The following is a 15612-nucleotide window of genomic DNA, read 5'->3' on the forward strand; positions in this document are numbered from 1 at the left end:
CTTTGTTTGCATCTTCCACTGACATTCAAAGAAACTCATCTTTGAACTGCCATATGCAGGCTTTAGAATTGTGGCTTTATATGAGCAAAACATCACTCGCTCCATCTTCAAGGCAAAATAATCTATTATCTTTTTATCTCTCCTTGATATTTTTTTTTTAGCTAAACAAAAATATTACATAGCAGCTGATTGTTCAGTGGATTTGCTGATTTAACCGAGCGTTGCCAGAAGCCATTTGTATCAGCTCTGACTCCAATTAAATCCATAAACTTCTCAACCAGAGGCAACAATAAAAGTTAAATATTTTCTTGTTAATAATCTTAATATCAGCCACTGTCCCTACCAAAGGCTCATAATGATCTGTTAGAGAACAAAACAGTGCTGTATTTAAATTGGACAAAATGTTCTTACACCTCATTTTTGCTCTTATTTGTGAACAGAGCAGACGCCACTGGGAGGCCTCTCTGTTGTGCTGTTCTTTAGAAAAATCACTTTTTGGGAGTCGCCTGTTTGTTGCCTCTCCAGTGCACCCGTTTTCACTTTCGTTAGTACCAAAGCAGGTGAAATGCAGTGATTTACAGTGATGTATGCTTGCAAACAGTAAGGACTGATGCTCTGTCCATTAATATGCTGCTTGGAAAAAAAAATGAGAACATTCAATTGTCAGAGTATCAAAAGGTTTCTATGCAAAAATCCAGTGACTAAAGAAATATAGGATTTACACTTGTGGAGAAAGCAAGCAGACGTCCTCTCACCCTCTGCTGTCTCTTTCTTTACATATTCAGCTAGAACACACATGAAGACGCAGCGCAGACAAAGACAGAGCTGACATTACTCTAACGGTGTCAAAGTCATAAAACACCCCCACCTCGCCCCGCTGTTCAGTTGTGATACACATCAGTGACATTTACGGACGATGGAAAATCTAGTTGATGTTACTGCTGTTCCTAAATGACAGCAGATCAAACTTCAAGGTGCTTTTTAGCAATTTCACTGTAGATAAATCTTTAAAGCAGTCATTAGCAGATTAATTTAATGACTGCAAACAAATCAGATCAGCACACAGAGGATGGCTTTACGCAATTATTTTTATTACAGTGAGAAAAAAACGATGGTTTCTATGGTTTCTCCTGTTATGTCAGTAAACCTTAAAACCTTATCACAGTTGTCAAAAGTTCATCTAAACAATGATACTGGGTAAAATCTACTTTCTTTTTTCTTTTTTACCTCTACAAGTCATTAGAAAGATTCCTTTGAGCTTCTGCCCCATGCAGACATGATTGCATCGCATAATTTCTGCAGATTTATCCACTGCATTCATATTCATACTGGAAGTCAAGAGCAAGCAAGTTTTTGCCCTTCTTGTTCTTCAGGGGAGGTTCGTGTCCTTTCTGAGTTCATCTTAGGACACCTGAATTGTAGATTGACAGGTGTACCATTCCAGTCAGACTTCTCTCCTGACGACCTCTCCTGAGGAGGTCATGTCAGGTGGATGCTGGGCATTTGACATCTAAAGCAAGAGTCCACCTGGGACTCATCTTCCTGCCTTACTGAGTAAGGGAAAAACATAAGTGATGCGGTGATCAGTACTCTTGCCTCAGCACTTGGTTCAGATCTGCGAACTTGTCGGGGGGTGGGAGGGGTGTCTTTCTGTGTAGAGTTTCCTGTAGAAGTTTCCCCAAGCGCTCCAGCCTTCTCCTAGAGTACTACGACATGCTTGTTAGGTTTATGGGGATTCTAAATTAGAGCCCGACCAATGTGGGAGTTTTTAGACTGATACTAGACAATATCGAGTATTTTTTTTATATTTATTTGCTTTCAGACACACAAAACATATTTCCCAAACATTTGTTATGTATAGTTATTTACTCATCCTCACAAAACTGATGACAATGAAGCTTAAAAATAATCTTGTTTATAATTCTCAGAGCAAGTTATGAATTAGTCTTTTACGCCCTGCAACAACCAGCCCATCTGAGCAGAGTGTCCTTCAGTGGACAAACTATGCAGTGTCAAAACTCAAAACATGCGTGAAAGGTGTTTCTGCTCCCTCCGCTTTACTTATTGAAGTTTCATTCATCAGCTGGTATAAATATTGACACATATGACTGATATATCAGTATGGCTCTGGTCTAATTTGGCTGTACGTGTACATGTGGGTGTAAGTGGCTGTCCATCACTCTGCATTAGCCCAGCCACTAGTGACTTGTAAGTATGCACCTGGTCTCTTACCCTAGGACAGTGTTGTGGCCATTTTTGTTGAATTTTTATGAAACATAATTTGTATCCATTTTTGATTTTTCTTTAATACAATAAGAATATCATAGTTTGCTTTGTCAGTCTGTAATTAATTTTACTTTTGGGAAAGTTTTGGAAAAGTGGTTAGTTTGGTAACTTTTGGACCCTCCCATTAATTAAGGGATTAAGAGCACACTAGGGGGTGTGGTGGAAATGTTTTTTTTTTGTTTGTTTAACAAATGTCAGTTGGGACGAGGGTTTAAAATGATTTGTTGACCACTTTTTGAAATATAATCAAATTAACTTTCGTTTATGTTTAAGTTGTAAGACATTATTGGGTTGATTTTTTTCTTTGTATTTTACCATGAAATAAACGCCATATATTTTCAAAGAAGTCAGAAGTGTGTTCTGAAACAAACCACCTGTTGCCACCCACGGCCTTTTCGTGGACTATTTTTCTGTTTTGGAACTTAAGAGGCAGCGACAGACAGCCTGGATAGGCTCCAGCCTCCCTGTAACTCAAAAAAAAGAAAAAAAGTTTATTTATACAGTGGGGTGTGAGAATGACAAAACAAAACAAATGGATGTACAAACAAATGGAGAGAGACTTAACTGAAACATTGGCTGTTCCCACCTTTCAGGTGCACTCATTTCCCCATTTTAATCATTTTTACTACCTGGATTGTTTCCCAAGAAAAATGGCATATAGTAGGAAGAATGGATACAAGCGTTTACAACACCTGATGTTATATATATCTTTATGCCCGTGGCTTTGACAAAATCTCAGCATACATCTTGGGAGTGAGAACTGTCTGGGTGACTAGAGAAGCCTGTTATTTTAGCCAAACTGGATTTTTCCATAGTGGGAATAGGTTAATTGATTAATCCAAATTGCTCATAGGTGTGAATGCAGGAGTGAATGTGAGTGCGAATGGTTGTCTGTCCCTGTGTGTTAGCCCTGCGACAGACTGGCGACCTGTCCAGGGTGTACCCTGCCTTTCGCCCTATGACAGCTGGGATAGGCTCCAGCGACCCCCACGACCCTGAAAAGGATAAACGGAATGGATGGATGGATTTTTCCTTTGTAATATGGTGCATTATTATGCTGCGGCAAGCCAGCATAATAATGCTGTGTATAATCAGCAGTGACATTCACATTGTGGTATTCAAATCACTGGTGTTAAAGGGCACAAATTCTGCCAAGAAAACTTTCCTCACACCTTCACAGCAGGTGTGAGGATTCACGCTGTTCTTGCCAATTTCTTTCCAAGAGTGGAACCTTCTAATAAAGTGCTGAGCAGGAGGAGTGATGACAGTCCTAACAACCACTCAGTAGTTTCTCACAGTAATTTAAATTTTAAAACATATTTTTCTCCTTTTTTACTCAAAAAACAAGCTCAGAAAAACAGCCAAATTACATCAAAATCAACGTAACGTATCTCATCCATTTGTATTCTTGCAAAATTTTCTTTCCGTCATATCCTGTCATCTGTGATATATGCATTTTTAAATTCAGCTATCGTTTGATGTTTTCCGATGGTACTTTGTATAGTGACGCAAGGCGTTTTTTTTAAATGTGTTAATCTGTCACGGCAGGATGGTTTTTGACAGGATTCAGATGCCCCGTGTTACATTTTCATGAGCGGTGACCTCCAGAGCTCAACAAAATTATTTCTTTTTAATACCTTGTGACATCTCGATGAATCATAAGAAAAAATGAGGGGAATATGAGGTATTCAAACGTGTTGATTGGGTGGAGGAAAAAGCTAAACTTGACCGGGAAAAAGGAAATAATATGCAAGGTTAGATTAAGGATGAAAGAGTAAAAGAAGGCAGGTAAAAAAAATTACAGAAGGAAATGGAAAATGACACAGGAAAAGGGGAAAACAGAAAAAAATCCAAGGTGAGGAAGGGAGGACAGGAGAAATAACTGTAATGAGGAAGCTGGACGTAAAGGCTGGAGGATGGATGTTAAAAGAGGGGAGGAAAATGAAGAAACTTTTTTCAAGAAAGAAGGAATGAAATGAAAATTTGTTAGACTGGCAGTGAAGAAGAAATGTCAGAAATATAGTAGAAGTTGGAAAAGTATACAAGACATTAAGATGAAGGAAAGGTGGGAAAGAGAAAGGTGATGGGCAGGAGGAGTAAAGGATGAAGTTCTTTTTAATCTTGCAAAGGTAGCGTGGCTTTGATTTTGATTAGCATGTTACTATCAGGGAGCGACACAGTGCCGTGGTGACCTTTTCCTTTTTTCCTCTCTCTCATACGTTCACGCAAACAGTCTTTTATCTGCCTCTGTCTGTTTTTATCTGCTGCCTCTGCCTGTCGTTCAGGTGCTGAAGTTGTCACTTTTGAGCTCGTGAGACATTTAAACCGTCTTTGATGGCTGACATATTACGACGGTAAAGTTTTTAGGGTTTGTATGTGACGATTAAGCAACTAACTGAACTTTCAGGACTTCGGATAAGCTCTCGGGAGGCCATGTGGGAGGCCGCACTGTGTGGCGCTTTCAGTCTTCAGTTCCTCCCAGCCCATAACTATGGCAGCAATGTGTTGAGGCGAGTTGAAGACTTTAAGCGCTGTGCAGATTCACGACCCGGACCTCAGCTGCTACTTTTTCCAGCCCAGTTTATACAGACAATGTAATGAGCATCTTATTTACTTTTTACATGTTGGCTGTTTAACACTATCTTTTATATTTCTGTTACATTTCATCTAAGCAAGTGCATATTTCCTACCCGCTGTATGTTTTTTTTTCAATATTTCAACTAAATATTGAAAGTAAGTACAATGTATAGGAATTTAGACTTGAATACTTATATTCTATTCTTCCTTATAATTCAAATTCATCATGTGTAAGAAAAATGCTTTTTACTCCAGTGCCAAATGCCATAAAATGAGGAATTATGATGTTTTAATGTAATTGACGCCCCTAGTTGAACTACAAATGTGGAGCCCAAAGCCAGTTCCATCCCAAAGAGACCAGCTGCTTGGTAGCTTGTTTATTTTGGAGAGGATGGTGTATGTTTGGACTCTCCCCTGAATTCTCCACCAAGATATTTTGTGCTGCAAAACACTGTGGACTGAGTGGCTCGTGACTCATGAACAATTTGACCTTACAGGATTACTGAGAATGTTGAATGAATCATCATCAGGTTTTTTTTTTTATAAAGATCTGTTATATCCGTAGAGTGATGTATTAAGCTATCGTCATTGGCAACCATCTTGATTTTGAAGCTCTCAATATTTCAGCCTTCACCACCTTAAATAAATAAATAAATACATTTTTATTTATATAGCACCTTTCAAGACAGAATCACAAAGTGCTGCACATTACAAGTCATAAACAGGCAAAAAATTAACCAAAAGTAGTTTTAAAAAGGTGAATTTTGAGTTGTTTTTTTTTAAAACAGCTACTGAGTCCGCAGTTCTTAATGTTTGGGGGAGAGAGTTCCACAGTCTCGGGGCCACAGTGGCAAAAGCTCTGTCACCTCTAGTCCTCCTCTTAGTATTTTTTAAAGCAAGTAAGCCCTGATCAGATGACCTCAAAGACCTGCTAGGGACATAGGGCTGTAGCAGATCAAAGATGTAGGCAGGTGCCAGTCCGTGCACAGCTCTGTAGGTCAAGACCAGGATCTTAAAATTGACTCTAAATTTAACAGGAAGCCAGTGTAACTGAGATAACAACGGTGTCACATGTGAGTACTTGGAGGATTTTGTCAAAAGTCTAGCTGCAGCGTTTTGCACAACCTGCAGACGATCCAGAGAACCTTTGCTTAGACACATAAACAGCGAATTACAATAATCCAAGCGTGACGAAATAAATGCATGTATAGCAATCTCCAATTCAGAGCGAGATAAAATCTATTAGTCACAAGCGATGGTCACTAGCTATTTATCAGTCACAAGACAGACAAACCTGCCTCGAGGATTTCTCTTAAGACATTCCATGTGTAACGTGATGTTTCATTATGTGTTTGAAATTCTTTTTATTGGCTGTTACATTGTGGTTACTTCTCATGCCCTGAAATCAAACATTTCCAAAAAAGCCTCATCTTTATTAGCTACAATATTCAGTTGATTACACATTAAAGCAGCGGTATATTTAACCAATTTCTTTTTTAAAACTTAACAGACATGATTTTGGCTTGATTTGATGCTAAAAGCACATGTGCTTTCAGTTAAGAAGAAATCTTAATATTGCTGATTTAGAGTTGCCACACTGTGGTTAGTTAATTGTGTCAAGCGCATAAAAGTACTCAGCCCACAATTATAATAAGAAAAAAAACCCACTTCTTACATTACAAACAAAGAGCTTTACTGTCTTCTGTTGTAGGCTCACCAAAACAAAAGCAGCCCCACCCATATGGAAAAGATATATATAAATCTTATAAAGTTTGTATCTGTCTTGTGTGAAACTTATATGAAAAGCATACAAGAGTGAAAACAGATATAAGATCCCCTGAAAAATTATATAAATGAAACTTGTATGTTTTACTAAAATAATATATGAAAGTAATGAGAAAGTGGCCACTTTCATGAGTAAATCATATAAGCCTTATATTCACTATATGAAGTAGGCCACATCTTATGCAAGTCTTTTATAAGGTTTTACTATTTCTTTTCCATATGGGCACGCTCTTCTTATAATCGTCTTTCCAGGCAAACACATCAAAAATTCAATATTTATCCACCTTACCACACTCTAAACTTATCATATAATGGACAAAAATACAGTGGACTTCAGTCTTATTTCAGTTACATTAGAAACAATCTTCAGGGAGCTTCCTTTGTTCTATAGCTAACGATGATGTAACTGAATATAACTTTGCACACAGCTCTTTGATTTTTTTTAACAAATTCAGGCTGGAGGCTGTTACATATTTTTTATCTGACATTATGTACTTAATTTACTTTAATAGGCCATCTGTGTTTGTACTTCAGAAACCATTTGCAAGGTTCACGAGGGAACTAAGACACTGGGAAACTAGGAACTTTAAACTAGGAGTGAGGATAACTAGGAATATGGAGGAGACACAACAAAGAGCAAAGGAAAGCACAGGGAGCAACGAGGATGAGGGAAACACAGCTGGGACTAATTAAACATAAAGAGACAAAGGAAGCAAAGCAGAATACACCACACACACAGGACAGGGACTATCAAAATAAAGCAGGAAACAGGAGACAGACATGGAGACGCGGACTTGACAAGGAGACACGACTGATTGGGGAGACACAGGAGATGAACGAACACAGAAACTACACATAAAGACAGTTCACGGGGGCCGACCGCAGCGCAGAGGTGAAATCATGTAGATATGAAACAACTGGACACATGCAGCACTGATCACTTGTGTCTGTTTCCAGAAGACTGGCCACACAGCTACGTTTTCAGTCTCTCTTTGTGATGCAGTCCATTTCACCAGAGTTACCAAAGCTGAGAGAAATCAAATAAAGAAATCAATATAACCACCATCAGCATGTAAGCAGGCTACCACACAAGCAGGTCTGTTTTTTCCAAGCGTTTTTATTGCTTTTAATATCCACAATGATGTCATAGTTTAGTGGAGACAACAACATTTTGTGAATAGGGCAATCACACAAAAAAAAAAACCTTCCTCCACAGTATACCAAGGTAAATTGGACCTTTTCATGATTTTGTACAACATGCATTTTATTCTTTTTGTGTGCTCACTGCCTGCATCTTGCTGCACTCTGTATGGACGTCTTCATCTTCATCTTCATCCATTTTCTTTTTTTTCTCCCCCAGGCACATCTCTCTAGTTGATTAACACACTGGGATTTGAGACGAGCAGATTTAAAGCACACAGCTAATTTTGAAAGCTGCATAATTTCCTCAGGGTAACAGAAATTAATTGGCTCATATGAGGAATTATCAGCCAATTGCTCAAGTGTCTTAGTTAAAAAGCACTACAAACTGCTCTCATTTGTCATATCAATAAGTGGGTGTCTACATTTTCAAAGGGTGCTAACATGCTGGAGGAAACTGCATGCCGAGGTGTCGTGTTTCATGCAGCACGCTTGTTTGATCTGCAGCACCCTGGGGAAATGTAGTAGACTTTAAGTATACATGTGGAACTGGGGAGTATACTAAGTACACTACGTTTATCCAGGGGATGCCTGCCGGACTCAAAACATGCAGAAGACAGAAAACTTGAAAGTGTGTAATTGCAAACCTCCTCTTATTTTTCAATGACTTCACTATGATTATCATTAAATGGTATTTCTGTCTGTGCAACATCCAGTTAGTTCTGATCTCTTGGTCATTTCGTTGCTGTCTCTTATTCCTTACATTAATACACTTCTGTTAACAAATATCTGAAATATACCAAAGTTATGAACACTGGAGAGAAACATCTATTCTTATCAGTATTTTCAGTGTTTGCTGTTATTGCTGAATGATTACTATTACTTTTTTTCTCCATTGTTTTCCAGTCTTTCTGCTGTGCTGTCTGTTTCACTTTTTATACTCAGTGCAAACCTCAGTTAAATACTATTACTACTACTAGTAAGTACAGGATTTACAGTATTGTGCAAAACTTGTCCATCCTTTTTGAATCTCTTTTCCTAGTTTTTCTTTGGATGTTGTCTGATTTTTCACTCATTTTCAGTTCAGGATCTTCAATCACATCGTTATTAGTGATCTGTCTAAAATTTACAAAAGGTAACCGTCAGACAGGCATGAAACAGCACTTTTGATCCAACAAAGGGATTCCCAAAGAGCTTTAGCTGAAAACACGATATATCACAGAACGGTGTGCTGTGTGTACTGATATCCTAAAGCATTATTTACAGAAAAATAAAAGTATCTGAAAGGCACGTCCTTAAGAAAAAGGGGAAAAAATACAGCAAAGACCTGACTCAGGGCCTGAGAGATACAGCTGCCCTTTGAGTCGATCCATCTGTTGTTTGCTCAACCCTCATCAGAAATGGACTCAGTGGAAGGATGGCTGTCAAAAACGCATTCTTAAGGAAGGGAAACAGTGAGAAAAGGCTGAAGTATGCCAAATTACACACAAACTGGACTGAAGATCAGTGGCATTTGGTCTGATATGTGGTTCAATTCCTCATCAACATCTTGTCCAGAGTCAAGTCAATTATGATTGCAGAAAAGCACCATCCACCATGCAAAACCATGCGGAAAGCATCTGATGTGCAGCAGCATAAAACACACGCAAACGTAACGGAACGCTGTCAGTCACTTCTTGGAGCCCAAACCTGTTTCTACTCATAGTACTATGTCATTACAGCATGCATTAAGATTTTACCCCTGGAAGTCAAAATATTATTCTGAACTTCAGTAATCTGTATTCAACACAAAAGAGCAAGCATCAGTGACAGAGGTGACACTGAATTATTTAGTCATGAAAGGGTGAATTGGCATTGAGGTGGGTTGCAAAGCAGTGTGTAGATGTACCACAGTTCTATTCAGTCTAAAGCAGCTTAAGTTATTCCTAAATTTTACTGCAAACTACTGAAACAAGTCTTGTTATGTCTCTTGTGGGAATTATATCATTTTTATATCATGTTTATTCTTCGATATCCTTTTTATTAAGCTTTGAGTAGTGGCATTTGATTAAAACATTTATTCAATATATTACACATATTGCAAAATGTGCTTAGAAAAAGTTGGCCTTCTTTCTGGTAAGAGGTTACAAGCTTTATCTGGTGAGGTGAAAAGGTGATCAGAGATCTTAATATTCATCAAGTCAAAAGTCACCTGCAGTCACGTTCACCTCTTTTACCTCCTAACCAAACACCCAAATCTACAGATTTCAGCCATTAACAAACTCATTACCACTCTGCGGCTAATCCTGTGTGTGTCTGTGTGTTTTTGTGTAGTTTTACAGGTGTTTCACAGCATTCTTCAGCTGCTCCATCCCTGAGCAGAGCTCCACCTTAAAGACGTTTTCTCGGGTGACTAAGACATTCCGCTCCAACCGCCATGAGAAGGAACCCCAGGTGTTTGCCGCCGCTCCATCCACAGCCTTGCCCACACCCCACTCCATTCATGAGTCCTCGCAGGAAGCCAATCACGTGGCTCAATCTCCAACAAAAAGAGACTGTGTGGTTTCCCAAACTCCTACTGCTGTCAGCCTCAAACCTAAACTGATTCTGGTGGCTCACTATAGGGAATAAAAACAGAGACAACAGGAGGTGACTGCTCAGAGAAACAAGAAGGCGCAAACGAGCGGGAGAACAGGTCTCCAATTAAGAAACAAATCCTCTTAATAGCTGGAAAGAACGATTGCAGTGGGAGTTTTAAATACAAGCTGGGATGCCCAGAACAGGTTATCATTGCTGTGTGAGGTCGGCAAACAGGGATAGAGGCTCTGTGTACAAATCAGAAGACAGATTTGAAGATTAGGGCTACACAGAGTGCTATGTGTTAAAACCACACACTTCTGCCATTAGGATGTACCCGACATAATCACATCCATTGTACACAAGAGCACAAATGTTGCATTAAAGCTCACTTACCTCTGCCTAAAGTTTACCATTAAGGACCATGTATTTCTTTCACACTGGAAGACGGATAATTCTACCTAATTCTGCAGAAATGGTCAGGGATGTATGGTCAGAACATGACCCACGCAGTGCCAATGTGGAGAGGAAGATTACAAAACAAGAAGCCTGCTGTTTTAGAAAAAGTGGATATTCGCTTTTACTAAATGTTTAATCACGATGAGATGGGGGCTCTGCTTACATAATGGTTGTTTTTGTGGACGGACTCATGCTTGGTTTTAACAACAGTGCATTTGGAACGGATACATCGACAACACTTTGATTTGAGCCCCCATTATTTAGCAGTTACTAGCTGTATATACAGATTTACTAAATGGTTTATAGCACATTGTAATGTGTTTGCAAGTATGTGTCTTTATGTAATTAATTGCGTTTGAAATTAAACCCTTTATTTGCGTGTATTCAGATGTGTATATTTGTGTGTGTGTGTGTGTGTGTGTGTGTGTGTGTGTGTGTGTGTGTGTGTGTGTGTGTGTGTGTGTGTGTGTGTAATTAGCATGTTTATTAGGCCACTGCTAGTATGTCAGTAATGGGTATGGAAATAAGCACGACTGCACTTTAATGATTCAGATGTCCCAATGGAGAGGAAGATGTGCCGGTAAATCAATTACAAAGAGAAATGAAAAAAACCACAGAGTGCTTAAAAAAGCTAAGCTTTTTGCTTGTATGGATATGTGTGTGGTTTTTTTATGTAACTAACAGAACCAATTCAGGAACATTTTGCAGAACCACTGAATTGTTTGGTGATGATTACTATCCCTGTTTTTTTTTTTTTTCATTTTGTTTTGTTTGTGCAAAGGGGGAATCCCAAAAAGTTCATTCTGTTCAACTGGACGTAGTGTTTACATTGGGACAAACGTTTTGTCACTCATCCAAGTGACTTCTTTAGTCCCAGCTGACTGCAGGTTTCCCCAACCTCACAAACAGTACATTTGCATAATAACTGAGACTAGCACACTAAAGGGATTATGGGCTGTGAGGTCAGTTCCTTGATCATTAATATGCAAAGTGTCATGACCATTGATCAGCAACCACTGACCCATTCACAGAGAGTTGGGGAATGTCTGCAATCACAGCATTGTAAGATGGGAAAAGATGTATCCTTAGGCCCCCTCCTCGATTCAGAGATGGTCTTTCCCTTTTCACATAAATGGCCTTCAATGTCCAGGTGTGTACATCCTCATCACTGAAAGAGTGCCCACTTGTCTGTAGGTGTGAATACACTGCCGGCCTGGCGAGTTAGCTATACCGTGTGGTGCCATTTGCTTAGCCAGAGATTGTTTAGGTTCGCTGATGTATAAATCATGGCAATCCTGTGGCACTTAACAACGTACACTATATTACTCTGTGCTGGGGGACCTGATCCTTGGGGTTGACTAATTATTTAAGGTTCCGGGGTGGCTGTAGCTCAGGAGGTGGAGCAGGTCACCTACTGATCGGAACGTTGGTGGTTCTGGCTCCTCTAGTCTGCATGCCAAGTATCCTTGGGCAAGATACTACCTCCGATGCATCCATCGGAGTGTGAATGTGTGTGAATGTCGTTAGAAAAGCACTCGGTTTAGAGTCAGTGCTTGTGAGAATGGGTGTGATTGGGTGAATGTGGCATGTTGTATACAGCGCTTTGAGTACTCTGGGAGAGTAGAAACGCTATATAAGAATCAGTCCATTTTACTATGACTCTCATCATCCACTGGAGTATGCTGGGCATACTCAGGACACTACAACGCCAGCCCCACAGATACAGCGGCCAGGGAAGCAGAAGAACATCATATCAAGAAGGCCCTGAGTAAATGTGATTATCCTAGTTGGACATTTGTGAAATCCAGGTCAATCCAGGAGAGAATAAGGACAACTGCTGCTTAAGCAAAAGCCCTTAGTGATCTGTTGTGTCAGAAGTATCAGAACAGCTGAGATGCATTTCCTATAAACACAGCATCTCCATGGCTTTCAAACCCCAAAACCTGCTGCACCAAAAATTGGTCCACTCCAAGGATCCTGTTCCCCGACACAAACAGAGTAATATAGTGTACGCTGTCAAGTGCCAGGAGGAGTGCCATGATTTATACATCGGGGAAACCAGACAACCTGCGGATAAGTGAAATGCAAAACACAGAAGAGCAAACTCGTCAGACCAAGACTCCTTAGCCTATCTACAGGCCATGAACACTCTTTCAATGACGAGGATGTACACATCCTGGACAGGGAGGAACGCTGGTTTGATCAGGGAGTCGAGGAGGCCATTTATGTGAAAAAGGAAAGGCCATCTCTGAATCGAGGAGGGGACCTAAGGGTACATCTTTCCCCATCTTACAATGCTGTGATTGCAGCCATTCCTGAACTCTGTAAATTGTTACTCGTGGCCCTTTGTCAATTGTCATTAATCAATGGTCTTTGATCAGTGGTTGTTGATCATTTGTGATCAGGAAACTGATATCACGGCCCATTGTTCGTCAGTTGTGCTAGTTTCATTCATAATGCACATGCACTGTTTATAAGGTTGCGGAAACCTGCAGTCAGCTGAGACTGAAGAAGTCACTTAGATGAAAATGCTACGTCCAGATAAGCAGAATCAACTTTTTGGAATTTCCTTACCTGGATGATGCTTTTGATGTTTTGTCAACTATGTTTGCAGATACTGTAGCAGGATTTTTTTTCCAATTTGGTTGAAGGAGGAGGGTAAGCATTTTTTCCTGACCCAATTTCCAAACCAGTAGGCTATTAGAGGATTTGATACAGAGTATTAAGGATTTTTTGAGTAATTTCATGCAATTTAGTACTGAGATGGTTTTTATTAGATCTTTATTTACACTTTGCTGCATATAAGTCTCCTTTCACCAGAGCTGGGACTGTTACAAAAGCCATTAAAGGGACCTTCCACCATGTTACATGGGACATGTAAGGTATTTCAGTGTTTTGAGTTGCTGATATTTCTAAAACTGCTGCATCTCTCTGTTTGGTGGCAGTGTGGTTTTGTGTTGTCTCCTAATGTACTTTCCTTTGCTTATGCAACATAAATGAAATAATATCCGAAACAGATTGGGATGTCTCAGTATTTTTCCTTCATTGAAAGTTTTTTTTGTCTCTTTCCTGAGAAGCTTTAGCTCACTGTTACTGTGTCAGTTTACTTTCTCCATATTCACATGTGGTGATTAATCCATGAATTATTAACACAGGCATTATTACAGAGAGAAAAACAGATTACCAGTCTTGGCCTCTTTGAGAAGCAAACAGTATTTGGAGCATTCGAATGGAATATTACAAAATGACGGCCATGAATATGTAATGAGCTGACGGCTGCAAACACACTCACTCAAGTCAGTAGCAGAGGTTTCATAGTGGATTACTTGATCTCATCTTTTGGAGGATGGTATGCTGCAGGAATTAAGTGTGGCTCCACACAGTTTCAGTTACATTACACTGAAAACACTGAAAACACTTTTATCAGGGATTTTTAGTTTCATACATGTTACCACTAGGTCACTACCTCATCAGTGGAGAAGTACCAAAAAACAGTTTTAACTGCCGCTTAAAGTTGGCCCCAAAAAGTGTAAAGAAATAGTTCCTCCAGTATGAAAAGTGACACCTTTATCATGTTTATTATCAAACAGCCAGCAGACTTGAAGGCTATTTAGAAGTCTTTTGGAAATTTTTATTCATTTGGATATATCATCTGCTAGCCCTCCCCTACTCTAATTAAAGTCACTGAACTGAACCTTTCCACTATATTTGTACTGCTGGTATCATTTGAAGCATTTTAATTGAATAAAATAAAAAATAATATGGTCTGCTGTGATGGCATAGCTTGTCCAAAAAGTTTGTGATCCATTTTTGAGGAGTGAAATTAGAAGGTATAAAAAGATGTTACAGTGGGAGAGAAATGCGGTACACAGATTATAATCAGTCAATTCCCTGTACTACTGATCTCAGCTCACATAACACCTGTCTGCAAAATCTATTTCTTCCACTCCACACCGCCCACTACCATGGGTAAGACCAAAGAGCTGTCAAGGGACATCAGGGATAAGATTGTGAGCCTACACAAAGGTGGAATGGGCTACACAACCATCAGCAAGAAAGTTGGTAAGAAGACAGCTGTTGACCTTAATATATGGAAACTGAAGAAATATAAAATAACCATCAATCACCCCAGGTCTGGCCCCAAAGTATACTGCCAAGGCAAAAAAGGAGTGGTTAAAGAAGACATTACTACATTAAGGTCATGTAGTAGCCAATCTCTAGGCCTCAATCCTGTAGAAAATCTATGGAGGGAGATGAAGTTTTTCATTGACAAACAGCAGGCAAGAAACCTAAAGGATTTAAAGAGTTCCTGTGAAGAGGAGTGGGCCATAATCTATCCTGAGTAACCAACTGGTAACAGACTACAAGAAGCATCTTACTGCTGTGTTATAGGCCATGTTTTGGTTCGGGATCAAATACTTATCTCAGTGAAATGCAAATCATTTTCTAACTTTGAGGTAGTAGAGAGGTTTAGTACAAGAGGTATAGCAAAGTCACTATTTGTACATGAGTGTCAGCTACTGCTGTGTTAGAGGGGAGCCCCATTTTCTGACATGCTAGTGTTGTGTCAGGTAGATAGAAGGTACAGTGAGATGGTATTACAGGAAGTCCAAGTGTCACCAATTTATAATACTAACACATAGAACACTATGTGTTCAATATCGCAACTTATTCAGTATATTACACTGGATGCACGCTTGCACATGTGAGGTAATCTAAGGATGTTTTTTGAGTGATGATGTTGCACCATGTTGCATAAATAGTTTAGCCAATTAAAAATGTTTTGCTGCACAGACCTATGCTTCCTTT

General features: G+C 39.4%; 1 protein-coding gene across 1 annotated transcript in view; it reads left to right on the forward strand.

Annotated features, from left to right (window-relative positions):
- tmtopsb (teleost multiple tissue opsin b) overlaps positions 1-13804 on the forward strand; it is a 47938-nt gene extending 34134 nt beyond the window's left edge. Inside the window, exon 4 of the mRNA XM_082545871.1 lies at positions 10102-13804. Within this exon, the coding sequence (XP_082401997.1) occupies positions 10102-10398 (297 nt within the window). The 3' untranslated portion in view covers positions 10399-13804. The remainder of the gene's footprint in view (positions 1-10101) is intronic.
- Positions 13805-15612: the final 1808 nt, after the last annotated feature.

Source organism: Aulonocara stuartgranti (genome assembly GCF_965226115.1).
Source record: "Aulonocara stuartgranti genome assembly, chromosome: 9".
NCBI lineage: Eukaryota > Metazoa > Chordata > Actinopteri > Cichliformes > Cichlidae > Aulonocara > Aulonocara stuartgranti.